General features: G+C 40.8%; 2 protein-coding genes across 4 annotated transcripts in view; one reads left to right on the forward strand and one right to left on the reverse strand.

The window, feature by feature from the left end:
* LOC308190873 (uncharacterized protein) overlaps nt 1–6,003 on the reverse strand; it is a 24,188-nt gene extending 18,185 nt beyond the window's left edge. The window contains exons 1-4 of one of the 3 annotated variants that reach the window (XR_013947548.1): nt 5,726–5,855; nt 3,042–3,348; nt 1,777–1,877; nt 1,050–1,181 (exon numbers count right to left, since the gene is read on the reverse strand). Coding sequence is in view for 1 of the 3 variants with exons in the window: in XM_080582667.1 (XP_080438793.1) it covers nt 1,133–1,181; nt 1,777–1,877; nt 3,042–3,348; nt 4,089–4,129 (498 nt within the window). In the remaining 2 variants the exon portion in view is untranslated. The other 2 variants (XM_080582667.1, XR_013947547.1) reach the window with 2 other exon arrangements.
* On the forward strand, nt 5,865–18,898 carry IL6 (interleukin 6; the record flags this gene model as incomplete). Its single annotated transcript, XM_080582666.1, has 4 exons — nt 5,865–6,116; nt 6,217–6,330; nt 6,505–6,651; nt 8,923–18,898. 4 exons carry the CDS (start codon nt 5,865–5,867, stop codon nt 9,112–9,114), a joined length of 705 nt encoding a protein of 234 aa, XP_080438792.1. The 3' UTR covers nt 9,115–18,898.
* Between the last annotated feature and the right edge of the window lie 19 nt (nt 18,899–18,917).

Below are 18,917 nucleotides of genomic sequence, written 5' to 3' on the forward strand. Positions count from 1 at the left end.
CAGAAAGACAGAAGTTACTTAAGGCAGTATCTGAGCAATGATGTTAAGGTTTCTTGACAAGACTGTAAGGCCAAATATATGACCATAGTGGCAAACTCCTCAGCAGTTCCCTTATGTCACTACAGGATCCTTGAGCTCCAAAAGCCTTTGTATAACTGCACATCTGTTGTAGCAGGTGCACAGTGTGTCTTGTTTTTCTAGTTATTCATCTTCTAAGAAAAATTTCCAATACATATAACTTACTATTGAAATGTTATCTCCCAAAGGGAATGCACTAAATTCTTGCACCTAATTCTGGCAGTGGAGTTATGATACATTTATCAGCGGTCCAGTAAAGCATTACTACCACTTTGTAGCATAATTAAAAAATAGCCCTCTAGGTGGACAGTCTGTATGACTCATTACACTCAGATGAGATATAAAAATGACACCTACTTCCACTTCAGACATCTTTCCATATTCTAGCTCTGATGTAGAAGTAAAGCTCTCTCAAGCCTGAGAAGTAGTATCTCCTGAATAATTTTGCATACAATTATAGAAATAACCACTATTCAACTTCAGTTGTCAGTTGAAAAAGAACCTACTGCTATCCAGGAGAAAAACACAAGAGGATCATTGAACGACTTGGGTTAGGTAATTTACAACATTGCAGAAAAACAGTCATGAGGAAAAACAGAATGAAGATGCATGGCTAGAGGTCAGACTGGGTGAGAGAACAGTCTGATAAGGAGATCATTGTCACAAAAAAAATAGACTTGAATGTAGGTAAATACTTAGATCTACAAGGGTCTCATTAAGCAACATATCAAATTTTTATGAAAGACTGAAAGAGATCCTATGCTTACGGAACTGAACTAGACTTGGCACGCACTCACAAGTGTGATTGTTTTATAGGTAAACATTGACACCCCTTTGTTTTCCTTTCGCATTGAGCAAGCTGTGCGGAAGAACTTACCTTTTGAATGTTTTGTAAAACACAATCTATATCTAACATACTATGTTAAAAATGATAAACAGCAAAAATAACAAATAGTTACAACATTCAGTACCTTTGATATACTCAGACTGCTCACTGTGTTCTCTTTTCAGCTTCATCATCTTCCCTGATGACTGAAAAACCTTCCTCTTCTCTTTAGTCATACAACGTCTTCGAATTTTCATCTTTCATACTTAGAAGAGAGCTCAAAAGGAAACAAGAAGTTCTTTAAACACAAGCAGAATTTACAGTCAATTTACTTTCAAAAGCAGACAGAGACTTTCTATTGAAGCACAGTCCATCAATAATAATTTAAAACACAAAACTCATAATAAATACGGGATCTTTATCAAAACAACATATTCACAATAGTGGGCAATGGTCACGAAGAAGCCAAATACAGTTAGTGTGCAGGTACTGAGCTTGTGAAAGACAAAATATGGGAGAATTTGTAACTTGACCAGTTCTCTGTTCTGGTGCCTCATGCAGCCATATGAAAAGGTGTGCAGCACCACGACGGAGGCAAAGCGAGAGCTACCTTCCTCCCAGGAGAAAGGTTTATGGAATCACTTACTGATGCCATTTATCAGTGCAGCCACAGCAGCAAAGTACTAGTGGAGTAAGCCTAGGGTCACTGACAAATGCTACCTTAATCCCATTCCAGAGTTAAAATGGCTGCTTAAAACCGCTTTGAATCATAAAGGTGTACAAATGGGTATCTGCCTGCAATCATTATGATTTGGCAGGGATGTGTATTTAAAGTGACCTGTGATATTTGGATATTCCCCAAGAACAGTTACCTCAAGGGCCTCTTTAGCTTGGGACCACATACCAGCCAGCCTGGAGGTTGACTAGAGAAGACCGTGGCACGATTTCTCTTCTCAAGACTGAGCAGATAAAGCTGAAAATTAGAACATAAATTAAAGCTAAGAATTTTTCCTCTAAACCTCTAATTTAGCCTAAGGCATGGAAATTCATGGTATTTGCATATGATATGCTCAAGGAGAAAATTTGAGTCTATTACTACATATCCTAGTCTTGTTTAAAAATGATGCAAGCCTGCCTTTAGGGAAGAAAAATGAGCAATCCCCAGAGCTTTTCACAAAAAAATCCCCAACATCTCTGTGGTTCCCTGCTGGCAAACAACCAACAGAGAACCAAAGAAAATTTCAATGCAGCAAAAGCAAAGGTTGTTCCTGTGTGCCAGTGCTCTTTGGTGTCATGTGTAGATTCTCAGAGTAATGTTTAGTTAAGAGAAACATGAACGCAGGATATTAATGTCCTGCTCAACCTGTTCTTTTGAAGTAGAGCACGGGGCAGTCTGGTTTCATTTTCTCCTATTCAACCTCTTGGTGAAGCCGGTAGTGACTTTTTATTTGTAAACACGGGGCAAAAAAAATCTCTTTTCTGAAGCCTCAGATTTTTGATGTAGGCTCTTGAAGATGATATCACTAATGTATCACAGAAACTGTGGAGAAGAGACATGGAAGAACTTACCGACCCTTTAATTTCAGCAAATGCTCAATACAAAAATACTTAACAAGAAAGGAGCGAAAAAATGGGTGAGGTGTTCGTATGTTGATGGACAACAGAAAACCCATCTCTTACAGAGCTATAGGAACTCAAGATCCCTCGTTAATAGTTTTGAGGGTACCCTCTGAAAGCATGCCAGGGAAACTGGACATCGGCTTTACACCTCACTCACAAAATCTAGAAGTAATTTGTTTAGTCATTGTTATGATTCCACTTAAAAGGTCTACCAGCAGTTGACACTTTCTTCCATACATGAACCAACACTTTTAGAGCAGAGCATTGTGGTTTTAGTTGTATTCCCTCTCTTATTGCAAACAGTATAGTGTAAAGAAATGACCTCTGAATAAGCATTAGTGGTTTGCATTTTGACTGTAGAATATTAGAGATTATTAAAAAGAAGAAAAAAATGTCAAACCTAACACAAATAAACTGGAGTGGACCATGCCACAACCCTAGTAATTTTCTTACTTTATTACTTTATTCAAAGATTTAATTTTTCCATGCAGAAAGGCCACATATCCACTTGACTCACAGCACTGAGCAAGCAAGGTCTCCTGCTGCTGGCAGTAGCACTGCATTTTGCCTCAGCCTGTGGTGGGGCTCTGTGCAGACGTGTCTCATGGCCAACAGAGGAGGGGTAACAAGCTCTGACGATGACAGCTCTGCAGTCTGTTGAGTTCTTCACTGGCAGGAGCATTTCTCCTGATGGTGACACCCATCTCACTGGAAAACAGCCTCCTGTTTGCAAATCTCCCAGGTTATCAGGGGCAAAAATCGCGTGGGCTTGCTTGCACCCAGAGCAATTCTCTGCATCAAGTCTCTGAGTTGGCATATTAATGCTAGAAAAAGAGAGTTCAACAAATGGCATTATCCCGGATTGTTTCCCTGGCTATAAATTCACCCTTGACTGTAGGAGTAATTTTCACGTGTAAAGTCTGAGAGGATAATTTTTTTTTTTTTACAGCATTCATGATTGGCCTCTTTGCTCCCACAGAAATTTACAATAGTAATGCCCATCACCCAGACAAAAGAAAAAGTTGGATAAACGCCGACAGTTTCTGATAACCCACTTTAAGAAGGTTTTGCACATCGGGATACAGCCATCTGTTTTCTGCTACAGCGTCTAGTAGCAGAAGCATTTTAATGGCATTGTGTAAATTTAAGTTCCTCCTTCTCTTGAATGCTATGCTTTCTGCAGGATTGTCAAGTACTGAGTTTGTAAGGCATTAATTAACAACTTCCATGGGAGCATGTAAGGATACTCTGTACTTCTGAAAAGTCACAGTGACACTCAAATACAAAGACAAAACAAAACAAAACAAAACAAAAATCAGTAAGAGGCAATAAAGACAGAAAGCTTAGAAGCTTTAAGATGATAAACAACAATTGGAATTTGCTTGTATTTCACTCTGAAGATATAACTAGATGCATTGGCAAGAGTAAACCCATATAACAGTGAACAGCACAAAAAGGCCTTTTGGACACTGCTAGGGAATGGACATGATACAAGGAAAAAAGGACAACATCAAATAAAATCACAAAATTAAAAATTACAGAACTACAAACAAGACTAACTTACAGAATGCCTGCTGAAAATACAATATTGAGCAAATGTAGCATTCCATCAAGTTCAGGTGATTTTAGGAATAGTCGGCATTTTCAGTTCAGCTAGGTAAAGGGCAACAAAAGGAAAATTGATCTGTCTGCAGGGAACAGGTCATGAGCTGTCCGGAACTGGAAGGAAATACTTCTCCTGGATGTGCGTCGATGTGCTATCACGAATGGAAAGGAGTCTCCATCCCTGCTGTATCTGCCCCTGATGAACAAGAAGGCAAACACCAGGCTTGTCCGGAGCACTGGGCTGATCTGGTCTGCTTGTTTCTGGCCTTGGGCGCCTTGCAAACAAATCCTTGATTCAAGTCACACAGACTGTTAGTTGCAGGTCTTATTATTTTATCCTATTATTATTTCTGTTATTCTAATATTATCCTATTATTGCTATGGCTCCTCTCTGCTGAGCACCAGGCACGGACTGATTGCTGCTACTGAAGATCACTCTGTTATACTTGCATTTCAGCACTGTCATCTCCCCCGGGCAAAATTACTACAGCTGCCTTTCCACTCAAAAAAACAAACAAACAAAAAAAAAAGTATTCACATTCTTTCTTGAGGTTGTCTATCGAGGTTGTTCTGAAAAAAAAAATAATATATATACATATATATATATATATGTTCTGGCAGTGTCTGCTTTTGTTAAAAAGGAGAGTCCACATGACGACACCTAAGTACAGTCACTGTGTCATCCTTTCTCCTATGCCCCATGTTACGTCCTCCTCACTCCAGAACCAGAATCGGGTCTTTCTCTGCTTCTGTCCACCCGAGATAGAGGTACAGATTTCACAAAAACAAGCCCGTTTTGCCAAAATCATTCGAGACATGCCAGCAGTTAGCCTACAGCATGCCTGGAGCAGTCGGTCTCAGCCCGTGCCCCACGCGATGGAGCTGGACGGACTCACGTGCCCCGGGTGAAGGCTCTCCCTGCAAAATGTTAAAATTCCCACCGCCCCTCCCAGGCAGGTGGAAGGATAAGGCTGCAGATAACAGGTAACTGCGTGGCATTTCCTGCGGTCCTTGCCCTGTGCTGGCTGCAGGAGCTGACCTTCCACCAGCTGTGCATGGGAAATACACGGGCGATGGGATGCGCGTCCTCCCGTGCCTGTGACCACGTACAGCTTGGGCGTGTGCACCTAACCAAGTGCGTTTAGTCCCGTATTTGTACACAGCAAGAGCACGGGAAGCGCGGGTGTAAATCACAAACCACTAGAAGGCTGCGGCTCTGATGCTGGACACCCGACGGGCGTCCGTGCCTGCGTGCAGGCTGACTTTTGGCAGCCGGCCGGCTCGGGGCTGACAGCGAGGGGGACGCGGGGACCCCGCCCGGCCCCGGGGGGCTCCGGGGGGCTCCGGGGGGCTCCGGCCCCGGCTGCAGCCCCTGTCCCGGCCCGGCGGGGCCAGGTGAGCCGGCGGCTGCGGCGGCTGCGGCGGGAGCCCGGCCCTCAAGGAGTTACCGGTTGGGAAAATGACTTCATGTTTTCTGCCCGGCTCCTCTCGGCTCGCCCCCCACGGCCCCGTTTCACAATCCCGCCGCGCTCAGACGGGGCGAGCGCTGTGTCAAGCCCGGCGCACGCCACAGCGCACACCCCCGTGTTCTCTCACCCCGGATTTTCCCGGGCCGTGAATAATCTCGAAGCCCCCTCGATAAATACACGTTCAGGGATGCCCGGAGCTCACTCAACCCGCCAGCCTCTCCTCCTCCTCCGAAGACGGGCCGGAGCCGAAGAAGAAGAGCCTCACCATGAGCTTTCCCGACGGCTGCCGGGCGGCGAGGCGCCGGGGGCCGCCCTCCCTCCGCTCCGCCGCCGCCCTGCTGCTGCTGCTGCCGCTGCTGCCGCCGCCCGCCGCCGCCGCGCCGCTGTCCCTGGCCGCGGTCTCCGACTCCTCCGGGGAGGCCGAGCCGGAGGAGGCCGGGGCGAGGCGGGCGGCGCTGCCCGACTGCGAGGCCCTGGCCTGGCTGCTGCACGCCCGGGCGGCCCGGCTGCAGGAGGAGGTGGGTACGGGGCCGCGAGGGGGGGTGGTCGCCCCCCCCCCCCCGGGGGGCTGCTGCCCGCCGCCGAGGTGCGACGTGAGGTGTGGGTGTCTCTCCTCAGATGTGCGAGAAGTTCACCGTCTGCGAGAACAGCATGGAGATGCTGGTCCAGAACAACCTCAACCTCCCCAAGGTGACGGAGGAAGACGGGTGTCTCCTGGCTGGCTTCGACGAGGCAAGGAACCGCTCTCTTTCTCGCCCGAACCCCGGCAGCAGTTTTGGGCCTGCCCCAAAAGCAGCTGAGCCCAAGACTTGTGCCCACTCCCTCCTGCCCACCTGCCCCTACAGACAGCGCTCCGCCGAAGCCAGGTCCGAGTTAGAGCTGACCTTCTCACCTTTCTCTTTCCAGGAGAAATGCTTGAAGAAACTCTCCAGTGGGCTTTTCACCTTTCAGACCTACCTTGAATACGTACAGGAAACTTTTACTAGTGAAAAGCAAAAAGTTGAGTCGCTGTGCTATAGCACAAAGCATCTGGCAACGACGATAAGGCAGATGGTGAGTCGTTTTTAAATTTACTCAGACCATCGTTGTGACTTAGAACTGAGGTGTAGTCAGAGAAATAGTAAGCTGTGTGAAGCTGAGGATTTCCCGCTCTTACTTCTCTCAGCAAGAACAGGTGACAACACTTCCTTATGCTTGGATACTTACCCTTATGACTAATTTACAGGTTTTGTTTGTTTTGTTAAAGAAACTACTCTTCTTCCCACTTTCTATTTTCATTTTTGATTTCCAAACCGACAATTACAGGCAGCTTTCTGTTTAAGAACAAATATGCTAATGCTGCCTGGCTGAGATTTCTCAGGAAATTCTTTCCTAATTGCAGTTCAGTCCTAACCTCCTAATGTTGCAAGCTACCAAGAAATACGATAACTTATCTTAAAACCCACATGAATAATAGTAAATACAGTTTTACAATATTATGAATCTTTGAAACTCTCCAAAACAAACTTTTCAGGTGAGCTGTGTGGTGTATTCAAATATCACTAGCTTAAAATCAAAGAAAACAGGTAAATTCAGAACAAAACTTAATGACCCAACTAAATTAAAGGTGCTGCCTATTGAAAAGCTTGATTTCGCTCACAATCATCATGAGGAAAAAATATATATATATATTCTTTACAGACAACTAATTATCTTTTGATTTGGTAAACTAAAGGCTATTCATTTCTGACAGCTGTTTTGTGTGTTTTGGAGTGCTTTGAAAGATCACACTTTAAATTCACTTCATTCCTGCAGTTCTTACTCATGTTAATAAACCTTAAGATGAATGCTTCCTTTGTCACCAGTGAAACTTTGTATGAGTAAGAACCACCCAGGTGAGTAAGGATTCCAGAATTAAGAACTGCGGAAGTCTCGGCATTATTTCCTTCAAGGAGCTTTTCAGCATTGAAAAGGCCATTGTTTGTTTCTAATACTTTTCTTAACATATTTATTTATGTTCATCATTCTTTAAGTGAAAGGAAGCTGAACTGCTTTTTTCACACTGTACTTGCTAAGAATAATAGTCCTGTCATAAGACAGCAGCTGACTACTGACTTCAAACTCAATACATTACTTTGTAGAAAGTTTTATAGCTGGGTGAGACTAGCCTTTTCTGAAAATTATACAGGTAGAGGTAGTTAGAACAGGCACAATTAAACATGATGGTCAAATCAAACCCCACATATGTAGGAACTGTTGAGATTTTGAGAAAATCAGGAGCCCTGATCTGCAGGGTGGAAACTTTTCTTTATGGGAAGTCTCTCTGCTGTTTAAGGCAAGGAGAGCAGGTGGAAAGTATCTGTTATTTGTGGTCAAGTCGATCCATTAGCAAGATACCTGTCTGGATATCCAATTTTTTAAAAAAAAAACATGCAGAAAGGTGTCTGATATACCAGTAACTAAACATGATCAGAATCCACCTCCAAGTAGTCTAGATGGAAAAAATGTTCATTACTTTAATTTCACACACAGAAAAAAAAAGTTCCAGAAGGAGGTGCATGTGCTTTTGTCACTTGTTAAAGGGTAGGACAGATCTTAAAAACAGGATGAAGAAGATACTTTATTATTAGACTTCTAGAAACTGAACTGAAACTGCTCCATGATTTGGGTAAGTCCCATTTTAAAAAGTCATCCAGCCACACCATGGGACAAGCTCTTCGAAACCATTCGGGTATCCAGTTTCCAGCACTGACTGTTAGAATTAGATATGAAACTTCTCTACTCGTCTTGTCCTTAGGATCCCACACACCAGTGAAAGTGGTAATGCTTAATCTTCCATGCACCTCAATGCCTGGAAAGTAGGAATTAAGCAGCTAGACAAGTTTGGCGTCTTTTGAAAACCGTTAATCTACTACCAAATGTGAGAGCACTTGAATGTCATCTAATTAACTTATGATTCAGGATACAGCAGCCAGTATGGATTAGGACATATCATGTTCAGCATCTTCCCAGCTAACCACATGGTGAGCGGACACCAGGCAAAGGTGTATTGATCTGTTCAGTGCAGCGCATTCAACTGGAATATGCAAACCAGAACAAATGCTATAGATTAGACAAGAACCTTTGATTCTTCTGGAGACACAGCAGCAGATGCAAACATACCTCAAATCCCACCGCAGAAGTGGAGCTGTAGATACACAGGTTGCAGGGAGGTCTGCCAGCAGCTGCACAGAATGGGTGGATATGCAGATGGTTGAAACATATTCTTATGTATAAACCAATCACTTCTGGCAAGATTGTTTAAACCATTTTAACAAGGACACCTCAATATTCTGTTTTTCACAGGTGATAAATCCTGATGAAGTGGTCATCCCAGATTCAGCTACCCAGAAATCCCTCCTCACAAAGCTGAAGTCGGATAAGACCTGGATAGAGAAAATCACCACACACCTCATCCTCCGAGACTTTACTTCATTTATGGAGAAAACCGTGAGGGCTGTTCGCTATTTGAAAAACACCAGGAGTTTCAGTGTCTGAATGTTTTAATTCGGGCACAATCCTTTGTTACAAATCTGTCATGTGGCAGATGACAGTGTTGTTCTGTTTTAAGAACCAGAAATAGTAACAATGGTTTGCATTTTTATATATCCTCATTTCCTTCTAGGAACCTATTTATTGTATTTAAAATATTTATTCATTTCTAATGATTTCTATTTATATTTTCAATATTTAGAAATAATTTAAAGAAAGGACCTATTTTATTTCATTTCTAATGGTACTATTCAGAATATCAACTTATTTAATATGTATTTGATACCAAAAGAATTTTTCAGAAGCTAGATTGTTGTACAACTTACGCTTTTAAAATATTTGTGAGATTGCATTTATGACCTATTTATATTTTGTAAACAAATAAAAGCTGATTGAAAAAAAAACCTGTATAACCTGTTTGGATTTTAATTAAGACTGAGGGACTCTAACATATCTATTTTTTAATGCCGGTAATTATCAAAATAACTATTTTCAATAATTTAATTTTTATCACTATAATTACATCAGATATCTACATAGTACATATATACATACATATACAGCCTAATCAATATAAAAATCTTAAAATGGGATATAAAGTAAATAGATGTACTGTATGTACTTCACTGTACGTACTGTATTTACATCAGTATGTACTGTAAGTACTTCAGTACTGAACATGATAAAGCATTATTGCTCAAGAAACAAATGGATAATGATACCCCTATATTTAATAGGGAACACTATAAAATTGTAAGTAGACGCTTACAAGTCAGCAATCTGTTTGAAACAAATAAAGTGGTCAGATACTGAATTAACAGGTTTGATATAACCTGATTATCCTCTGATTATACTTACTGCTGTCATTCAAGGGAATTTTCCAAGTTTGACCAAACATCTCTCCCTTTCCCCCAGGATGTAGAAGAAAAAATCTTAGGATCTTTCCCCAGGTGGGAGAAATCAACATATTATTGCTGAGATGTTAATGACTCTTGGTGATCTAATCCATTTGTCTTTTGTCATTTATATTCCACTAGCATAGAGCGGTCACTGTAACATGAATGCAAATCGTTGAGCACTGCAGAGAAAAAAAATCCTTAGACTGAGTACCAACCACTGAAGTATTCCTTACCTGTTTCATCTCTTTCATGCGGACATACCTCATACACCCAAACGCATAGGAATTTAGCTCATAGCACACATAAAGGACGGAGTCCCTTGAGTTTTGTCCCTACAGTGTGAATGGAAGAACATTAATGACCCTCTCTCTTGAGAAGCACAATGGTGCAGATGAGGAGATGAAAGGCATGCCCTGGAATGTGGATAAGGATGTCAGTAAATTCTCCTCTTCCTCTGAGAGATCTGATCCTCCACGCACGCATTCCACCACTGGGGATGCCAAAACAATGAGCAGTCAGCTCAGAGCCTGCATCTCAGAGGCTCAACACAAAGCAAAGTACAATTGCTTTGCCCAATATGGTAAAACCATATGGCTCAAATTGTGCAACACCTCAGGAAAGAATGAAGAGACCTCAAAGTGGTCATTTTCAAGATGTCTGTGGCAAGCGGGGTTTCCTCGCAACACAGAAGACAGTACTTTAGCTGTCCTGGCACACAGTCAAAAAAAATCTGGTTTGCCCTTTTCAAAGCCTACCTTTGCAGAGATTTTCTTAGTGAATGCTTGGCTAGAGAGCTTTCTGGTGCTTACCATGACAGCTAGGGGAGAGCCACAAAGTTTACCTAAATCGCTTTGCCCTTTTCTGAGTAAAATGCAACAATCCGTCTTAAAGCTGCTGGGCTGCTGTCTTGTATACATGTGGCTTTGAGAAGGAAAGAATGTAATTTGCATCTGTTGGTCTAGATGAAACTAGACCAACAGTAAGAATTCTTCAGTAAGTGTCCTTAAAAAAAGGAAGTTCTCTGAGTGAGGTCATGTATGAAAGGTTTACCACCAAGAATCTTCAAAGAGACCTCAATGGGAATCCCAAGTTGAACCCTTCAAGGACTGTCTTACTATATGAGAGCAGAGGGGAAAAGGAAAAGGGAAGGAAGAGAAAAAGAAAACTGGTCTCATCTCTCTCCTAGTACTGGGTGACGGTTAAGAATCGTTATAAGATCATTATTAGTTACTATGTATACCTCAAGTAAACTCACTCTCAGAATGGATTTCCTCCTGGAATTCCAGGAGGCAGCTCAACTGCAGGGTACTGAAATCTTGTGCAACAGACTGACGAGCATCTGCACTTCCTACCAGCACCCTTCAGCTGGTGGCCACCCCATGTCGTCCGTCACTGTAGCAAAGATGTAAACGTTACTACATTTCAGGATGTACAAGGTGAGCAAATATCACTGCTTGCTAGGAGATGCTGCTGGTGCTTTTGCAGAGGTGCCACCATTTTATCTGCAGCTCCCCCACAGCCACCTGCAGTTCTCAGGCTACTTCCACGCAGCAGCTTGTCAGACAACTAAACACTGCTGAGCATGTTAAGGAGCCTCTCTAACTTATCTTCCTTTTTTTCCCCAATTTGCTGTACAGAAAGCATTTTACAATGAGCAACAAACACACACGAACATGTATTAGTTGGTAGATCAGTGCAAACACATAAAAACAGATAAGAGTAGAAATGATGAGTCTAAATTTTTACAAATTGATCCCCCAAAATAACTGTGATACTTTTAGCAACAATGAAATCATAGAGTCATCTAGGTTGGAAAAGACCTTCAAGATCATCAAGTCCAACAATCAACCTGACCTACCAAGTCCTACCACTAAATTGTGTCCCGTAGTGTCACATCCACACACACGTCTATTAAACATCCCTGGAGTCTCCAGGGACTCCACTTCCCTGGGCAGCCTGCTACGACGCTCTGCTGCCCTTTCTGTGAAGAAACTATTTCTAACATCCAAACTAAACCTCTCCTGGTGCAACTTGAGACCATTTTCTTGTGTCCTAATCATTTGTCACCTGAGAAAAGAATACACCCTTCTTGCTGCAACCTCCCTTCTGTTGCAGAGAGCAATGAGGTCTCCCCTCAGCCTCCTCTTCTCCAAACTAAACAACCCCAATTCCCTCAGTCACTCCTCGGTTGTCCTATATGACCCGTGTGATGGCACTCAAGATGATCTGCACCATAACCTTCTCTGGTAGTGAGGCTGGACTGAAAGGCCTGTAGTTTCCAGGATCCTCTTTCCTGCCCTTATTGCAGATTGAGTCCCATTCGCTAACCTCCAGACAACTGGGACCTCCCCAGTTTGCTAGGACTGCTGGCAAGTTATTGAAAGTGGCTCTTAAAAGAGAGCACCTCATAACTGACAGCTAATTCACCGATACTGAGCAAGGCAAAAAAAGACCTCCTAATACTTAGCTGTAAGAACTAGGAAACTACCCAGCAAACAAGCCTTATGGCTGATGATGTACAGGACTAGGTTCTCCCCACGGACTGTGAAGCCAGCTAGTCTGCCTCCAAGTTTGTCTCGCAGCTCTACTCATTAACATCACCCAGAGATTTTGGAATATACTCAACAGATTACAAATTCCCTTTACCCCAAATTAGTTCTCCTAATGCAGGAAGAGGGTAGAGAAAGTTACATTAAAAGGAATGCATGCACTCCGTAGTATGCAAGAAAAAGCCTGTGGTATTAACAGACAGTATCAGAGGAAGATAAGTAATAACATTTGTCTTGGTGCTGTGGTCGTGACACTAAAATGCTAGGTAAGAGAGAAAAAAATCATTCGAAAAAACCTTATACGAAGGTAAGTAATCTGTAATGCAGAATTACTTAATTTTTTGACAATGATGGTCTCATTTTCCTACCTTTTAAAACATGTTTTCTTAATAGAAGCCTGATGTGAAATAAACTTAAAAAAAACATATATCAGGCATGATCCACTTCACAGTGGATTAGTTAATTCATGTAAACACGTGAACTCCTTCCAAGACAATTTACTAAGGCAAAATCCTCACTTCAGAGCTTGCCTTCACATCTTCTGTAAAGCTGTGAGAAACAGGTTTTCATGTATACAAGATATTAATTTCCTTTATGAAAACATCTCGAAGCACAAAGAAAAAAAAATGAGGCAGACTATAGAACTTCTGGAATAAATTTTGTAGATTTAGCAGAAGCACAGTAGGATGTTTGAACTTTGCAGTCATTTCATTTGCTGCATTACATTCATTTCAATAGTGTTACAACTGTCTGGTTTTCAAAATCCTGAAATATTTGAATGGTGACTATCTTAAAAAAGTAGTTAATTGCAATCGGTGAGGATACACAGCAGTACCATTGCCTGCCAAGTAAGCCAATGCACTGATGTAAACTCTAAATTTTGGCCGAAAGAACAGATTCTTGAAAAAGACTGTCTCCATTTCTAGCACCTTCACTGACTTTATTAACGGCTGGTGGCTAGTGAGGTTAGCACAGATGCTAAGGTTAGAGGTGGAGGAGTATACACCACTAGCAGATTAAATGGAACAGTATCACTTTTCAGCAGTAATGAGCCATCAGATCGACTTAGCTAGCTTTTGAAACTTCCCCCAGAGTTTCCCACTGTTACTGGTAACTAGTAATTTAATTTAAACAATAAAATAATGTGAAGATAAGTATACAATAGTATACATCACAGTCAGACCCTGAAGTTCTAGAAGTGCTGATAAATATACATATTAGTATAAACCTTATGGTATTTGGTGATAAACTTTCTTTAAACCCTTACTTCTTGAGTTGAATGGTTAGATAACAATTTCAGATCTCTCAATGAAATACTTCCTTCCTGAAAAGATGAAAAATAAAACTAACCCTGTCACCCCCAGAAAACGCAGCCTCTGCAGGCTCCAACACCGAAATACCATTTCCTCCCCAAGCTCTTAACCAAATTAACTCAATTCTGTAATTTCATCATATTTACCCTAATCTCAGTATACTTTCAAGGCATACTTTGGGGGTCATAGGATAACACAGTACAGAAATTTTGCAGTCTGAATTCCTATTGAATGACCAGAATCTAAGAAGAATCAGTCTTTCAAGAGATAATCTATATGCAAAATAAATAAATAAAGCATTAATCTTCAAATTCAGAAAACTGAGATTTGATTTGCCCTACCATATTTATTTCTACCAGACAGTGCTTCCCTAACACAATATGGACAACATTTCATTGTTTCAGCTAAATTTTGACTAGTTTCAATAAGAGCAAATGTGTTAGTGATTAGCTGTTCATCTCTTTGAATTTATATATAAATGGATAAAATTCTACATTCTGCAGCATATAAAGAAGGAAAATATGATGTATTTGCAAATTATATTAACAGTTTTATTACCTGAGAGAATCCCTGCTGTTGCATGCACACACACAGACGTAAAATCACCTACGGAAAGTTCAAAGTCCAATCTTCATCTTAAAAAAGAAAAACTGCCTACTGTCATCACTAGTACATAGCAATAGTCTTCCTCTCTTTTTCCACTGTTCCTAATAATTTGTGTAGAGATTAAAAAAAAGGGACCACATCTTGACTACACCTGTAGACCCCACATTAGCAATGTTAACAAATACAATGAAGTTCAAAGCTGTTCCTCAAATTCCAAGACCTATAACCCTTACTAATCATACGGCTCAGTGACCTGGGACTGGGCTATAAGAGAAAATGGAATTTGTTAGAAGGGAGACCATTTAAGATGAAGGCAGATGTACGGGCAATCTTCCAGTCGTGCTGAAAAAAGCCTGTTTTCCAGTTGCAGTGTCATGAATTACACCATTTGGGGGGTTTCTATAAGAATAAGACAGATCCTGAGAAACAGCATTAGGATATAACTGGAAATCCAGGTTTATCTCAGTTCCCAAGCCAGTAACTGCTCATTGCTTTGCAGTTGCTTGAACTTCTTAAGTTATTGTTGATAGAAATTTTATTTCTTAATCACAAGAAAATATAAGAGTAAATTCTCTTTTCCACTTGGCCGATGTGCATCTCCTCTGCCTTACCCATTCCCTAATCCTGAATTAATAGAAGCATAACCAAGAAACAATGAATGTAACCCACAAACAGTTACTGCGTTGCACACCATCATGGAAAAATATTTAGAAATTGCAATTAACTAATCAGTTTTAAAAAGTAAATTAGTCATATGACATTAAACCAGGATGTGGTTTACTCCTGTGGTGAGAACAGATGTAATGAGCTTTTATTTCCAAAATTCATCATAAGTACCATCATAATTTAAATTTCAAGTATATAAGGAGATATTTCCAAAAATATCCAGGGTATTTAGCTTGTTTTAGCATTTTTTTTCCTGTTAAAAGCATGTTAGAACGCTGTTTCATTGACAACATGATGCAATAAAAACAAAACTTAAGAAGCACTTTGTCATCTACAGCCATTCTGAGACATCTGTACACAGAAAAGCAGCACATTTTACACGTTGCCAACATGTGGGACTGTTGCTACAAAATCATGATAATTGCTTTGGTTTGCAGTGTTTACATGTTTGAAAACTATAGGTTTAAGTTACTTTGACTTTTGCTGATGACTTATGGAAACTAAGCATGTACTCTTCGTTTTGTAACTGCGATGAGATACAGTACAACAACCTTACGCTGGCTGTGTCTACACCAGCAACTTGTAGAACTACATACTTGTTCCACATTTCCTATCAGCTTCGTTGTTACCTCAACTGACCAGTCCTTGAAAAGCTTTTGGAGCAAAAAGGTAGGTTCCTTTGTAGATTAACTTACTATGAACAGATCTGTAAACCAAACATTTTGTTTACTCTCCCCTGTTCAGTGGCTACACTACAAGGCACAAAACGTCTTTTCACACCCTGCTACCAGGAGATCCCGCATCCACACTAGACCAAGAAACCCACCAAACTCACAAGACTCCCCCAGTATGACAGGGCTCTGCTTCTCCTTGGTTATGTACACACCTGTCTTTTTCTCAGTTTACGTGATTTTCACTTCTAAAAACCTTGTCTGCATTTCACACTCCTTTACCCTCTTGATCAATCTCATCTTTATTTTTCCAGACCCTGACTTTTTTTTTTTTTAAATCTAATATCTTTATCCCCCTTTACATTTGCAATGGCCATGCCCGAGGACAGTTATTCAGAGACGGAGCCTGCCCATTTCTTCAGTCCTGGCTTAAGGACAATTCCTCCTTCACAGATATTCTCCTCAGACACCCATCAGGCCATTGGCTGGTGCCGCTCTTGCAGAAGGAGGCGGACCAGGACCTTCTGACAAGCAGAAATGTTGACTTCCTCATGTCAAAGGACCGTGGACATGGTACTGCAGGTCACTTGAGATGGACAACAGGCCATTCTTCTCACACTAAAATCCTTGAGATTTGGCAAAAAAAAAAATCCCAAAGATTTGGTACGCAGCATAGCGAACTACAGTCCATGGCAACCTCTGATCTTCCTAACACCAGTCCAGGTGGAAACGTTCCCCTCAGCCTCTTGCACAATTATTTGCACAACACACCCCAGCAACAGCTTCCCACGTGGGGCACTACACTAAGACTACGGCAACCACAGGCATGCTCCACGTCCACTTCACAGGCACGAGGCATGCGGCTGTGCCATTCCTACGTCCAGGTAAGAGCTGATAAAGATACCTCAGAGCAGGTACATTCTGCACGGCACACAGGAAAGCACAAATGATTTTACTTCACACTTCTCAGAGCATGGGGAAAGCATAAACTTTAGTTAAGCTGTGGAAGTCACAGTCTGATTTTCAGAAAACTACATGCTCTGACTTCATTCAGAGTTCATGCATGGTCTCAAAGGACCGCATCACAAATCCCATTTCTGAAAAGAATCCATACTGGGCTACAGAAGCCACTAATTCACGTGACAGAAATCTGCTGAGTGGGAAAGCCCCTGTTTGTTTCTAAGTGTCTCCCATCCCACGGTAAAACAAAAACTTTTGGGGAGTCTGACAAACAGGAAATGTATTTGAGTCCTTCCACTTTAATCCAGAGGCCTGCCCTCTTCCTCCTAGCAACACACAAACACCCTTGACAAAACTGGTGTATTTGCTGACGTTATTTTAAGAGAATTAAGATTCTTTATAGTAATCTGTTCAAAATACAACTTCAAAGAACAAGGATCTGTTCCTACAAGCACGTCTGAATTTTGTGAAAATGACAGTAACTATCAAATAAATTCAACGTATTGCTACCAAAGACTCCCTTCATTTTTAAGGCTTTGAGAGAAAAACTTCTCTGATCCTGTTTTTGTTACTTTATAATTAGTTACCAAGACCTATGGTTAATGGCTATTCAATTCTTTTCAAGATAAAAATGAGTTTTTAAGGAGTTCCAATTACTTTTTATTTAGAGAGAAACACTGACTGCATTAATCGAACAAATTTGTACTATATATCAGCATTCAATTTAACTTGACTTGAACATACTACGAAGGACAATTTATTCCTGAAATTCAAAGGCCAAAGGTTGTATGTTAATGACTTTCCTGAACCACGTTTGATTTTTTTTTAAAGAAAAATTGCAGTCATTTATCTATAGCAGTGAATCACTAAAATTTGTTATCCAATGTGCTTAAAGCGAAATTCTCAGAATAACAGTTGCCTAAGCAATACTTACCCAATAATTCCAAGTCTTAAAAAAAAAAAATGAACTAATTACTTATAAGGGAAATTTTGATGATACTGAGGTCACAGAATCCGGCCTGTTCTTGAAATATCCATGCTTATTTATATACTTTTAGCGAAAGAGACAAGAACACTTCCCCATTTGGCACTTCTTGCCAAATACTATTATTCCTGGAAAGCTGCCAGAGCGACCATGCGGTGGTTAAGACCCACAAACCACATCCCCAAATCTGACACACAAGAGTATATGAAATACACTTTTGCAGGTGTTTTGGTCCACAGTTGCATTTTGGGTATCATGAAATGCAAAGGTTGATTTTGAGAAATCCAAGTTACTTTGCACTGCTACCTTTGATGCTCTGAACATACTTTGCACAGCAACATTTCACTACGAATTCTGATAGCAGAGGAGAAAATGAGAAATCTCCTATTCCTGAATTATTTAATTAAATGTAAAAACTGCCTGAAAATCTACAGGGTTAAAAAAAAAAAATCAATCTGGAATACCTTTATTGCAATGTTAACAGCGAGCAAAGAAATTTTTTGTTTGTTTTTTAAAGTATCACTGCACAAATACAAACTAGCCTGTATACTTCTAGAGGGGAAAGAGAGTAATCTACCCAATTCAGCTTCTATTTTAACAAAAACCAAGCAGTTGCCATTGCTGTGCTCTAGTTTCATTATTGAAATGAAGAATGCCAAATGAAGACAAAACAACCACATTCCAAAGAACAAGACTTTGGAACAAAATAAAAACATATACTGTAATATAATAGTCTTCTTCCTTCAGCTGTAGGTCAATAATTTCTACTGTACACAAGCATACACACATACACAGCAATTTTGTCACGTACTCCCAACCCCACCCCCAAATTATGGAAAATTTAAATAGTATTTCAAGGTAAAATCAGAAGAAAAGTGTGCATCTAGGGTTTTTTTTTTGTTGTTGTTTTGTTTTGTTTTCCTTTTTTTTTTTTTAAACTATTTGACTATGCTGGGAAAAAACATACACATCTCTCAATCCTTAAGATATCCAGAGCTGAACAAGTCCAAGAGAAAAAGAAAACAAAAACCAGGCCTGCACAGAGCAACCAGCTGCAGAGGCTTACCAACATTCAGGCAGAAATCTTTGAAAAATATCAAAATGTTTATAACATCAGCTCAGTTTTCTGGTTATTGTGAAGAGGAATAGTTACCTGAAAT

This window comes from Anser brachyrhynchus (assembly GCF_964034855.1).
Source record: "Anser brachyrhynchus genome assembly, chromosome: 2".
NCBI classification, from domain to species: Eukaryota; Metazoa; Chordata; class Aves; order Anseriformes; family Anatidae; genus Anser; species Anser brachyrhynchus.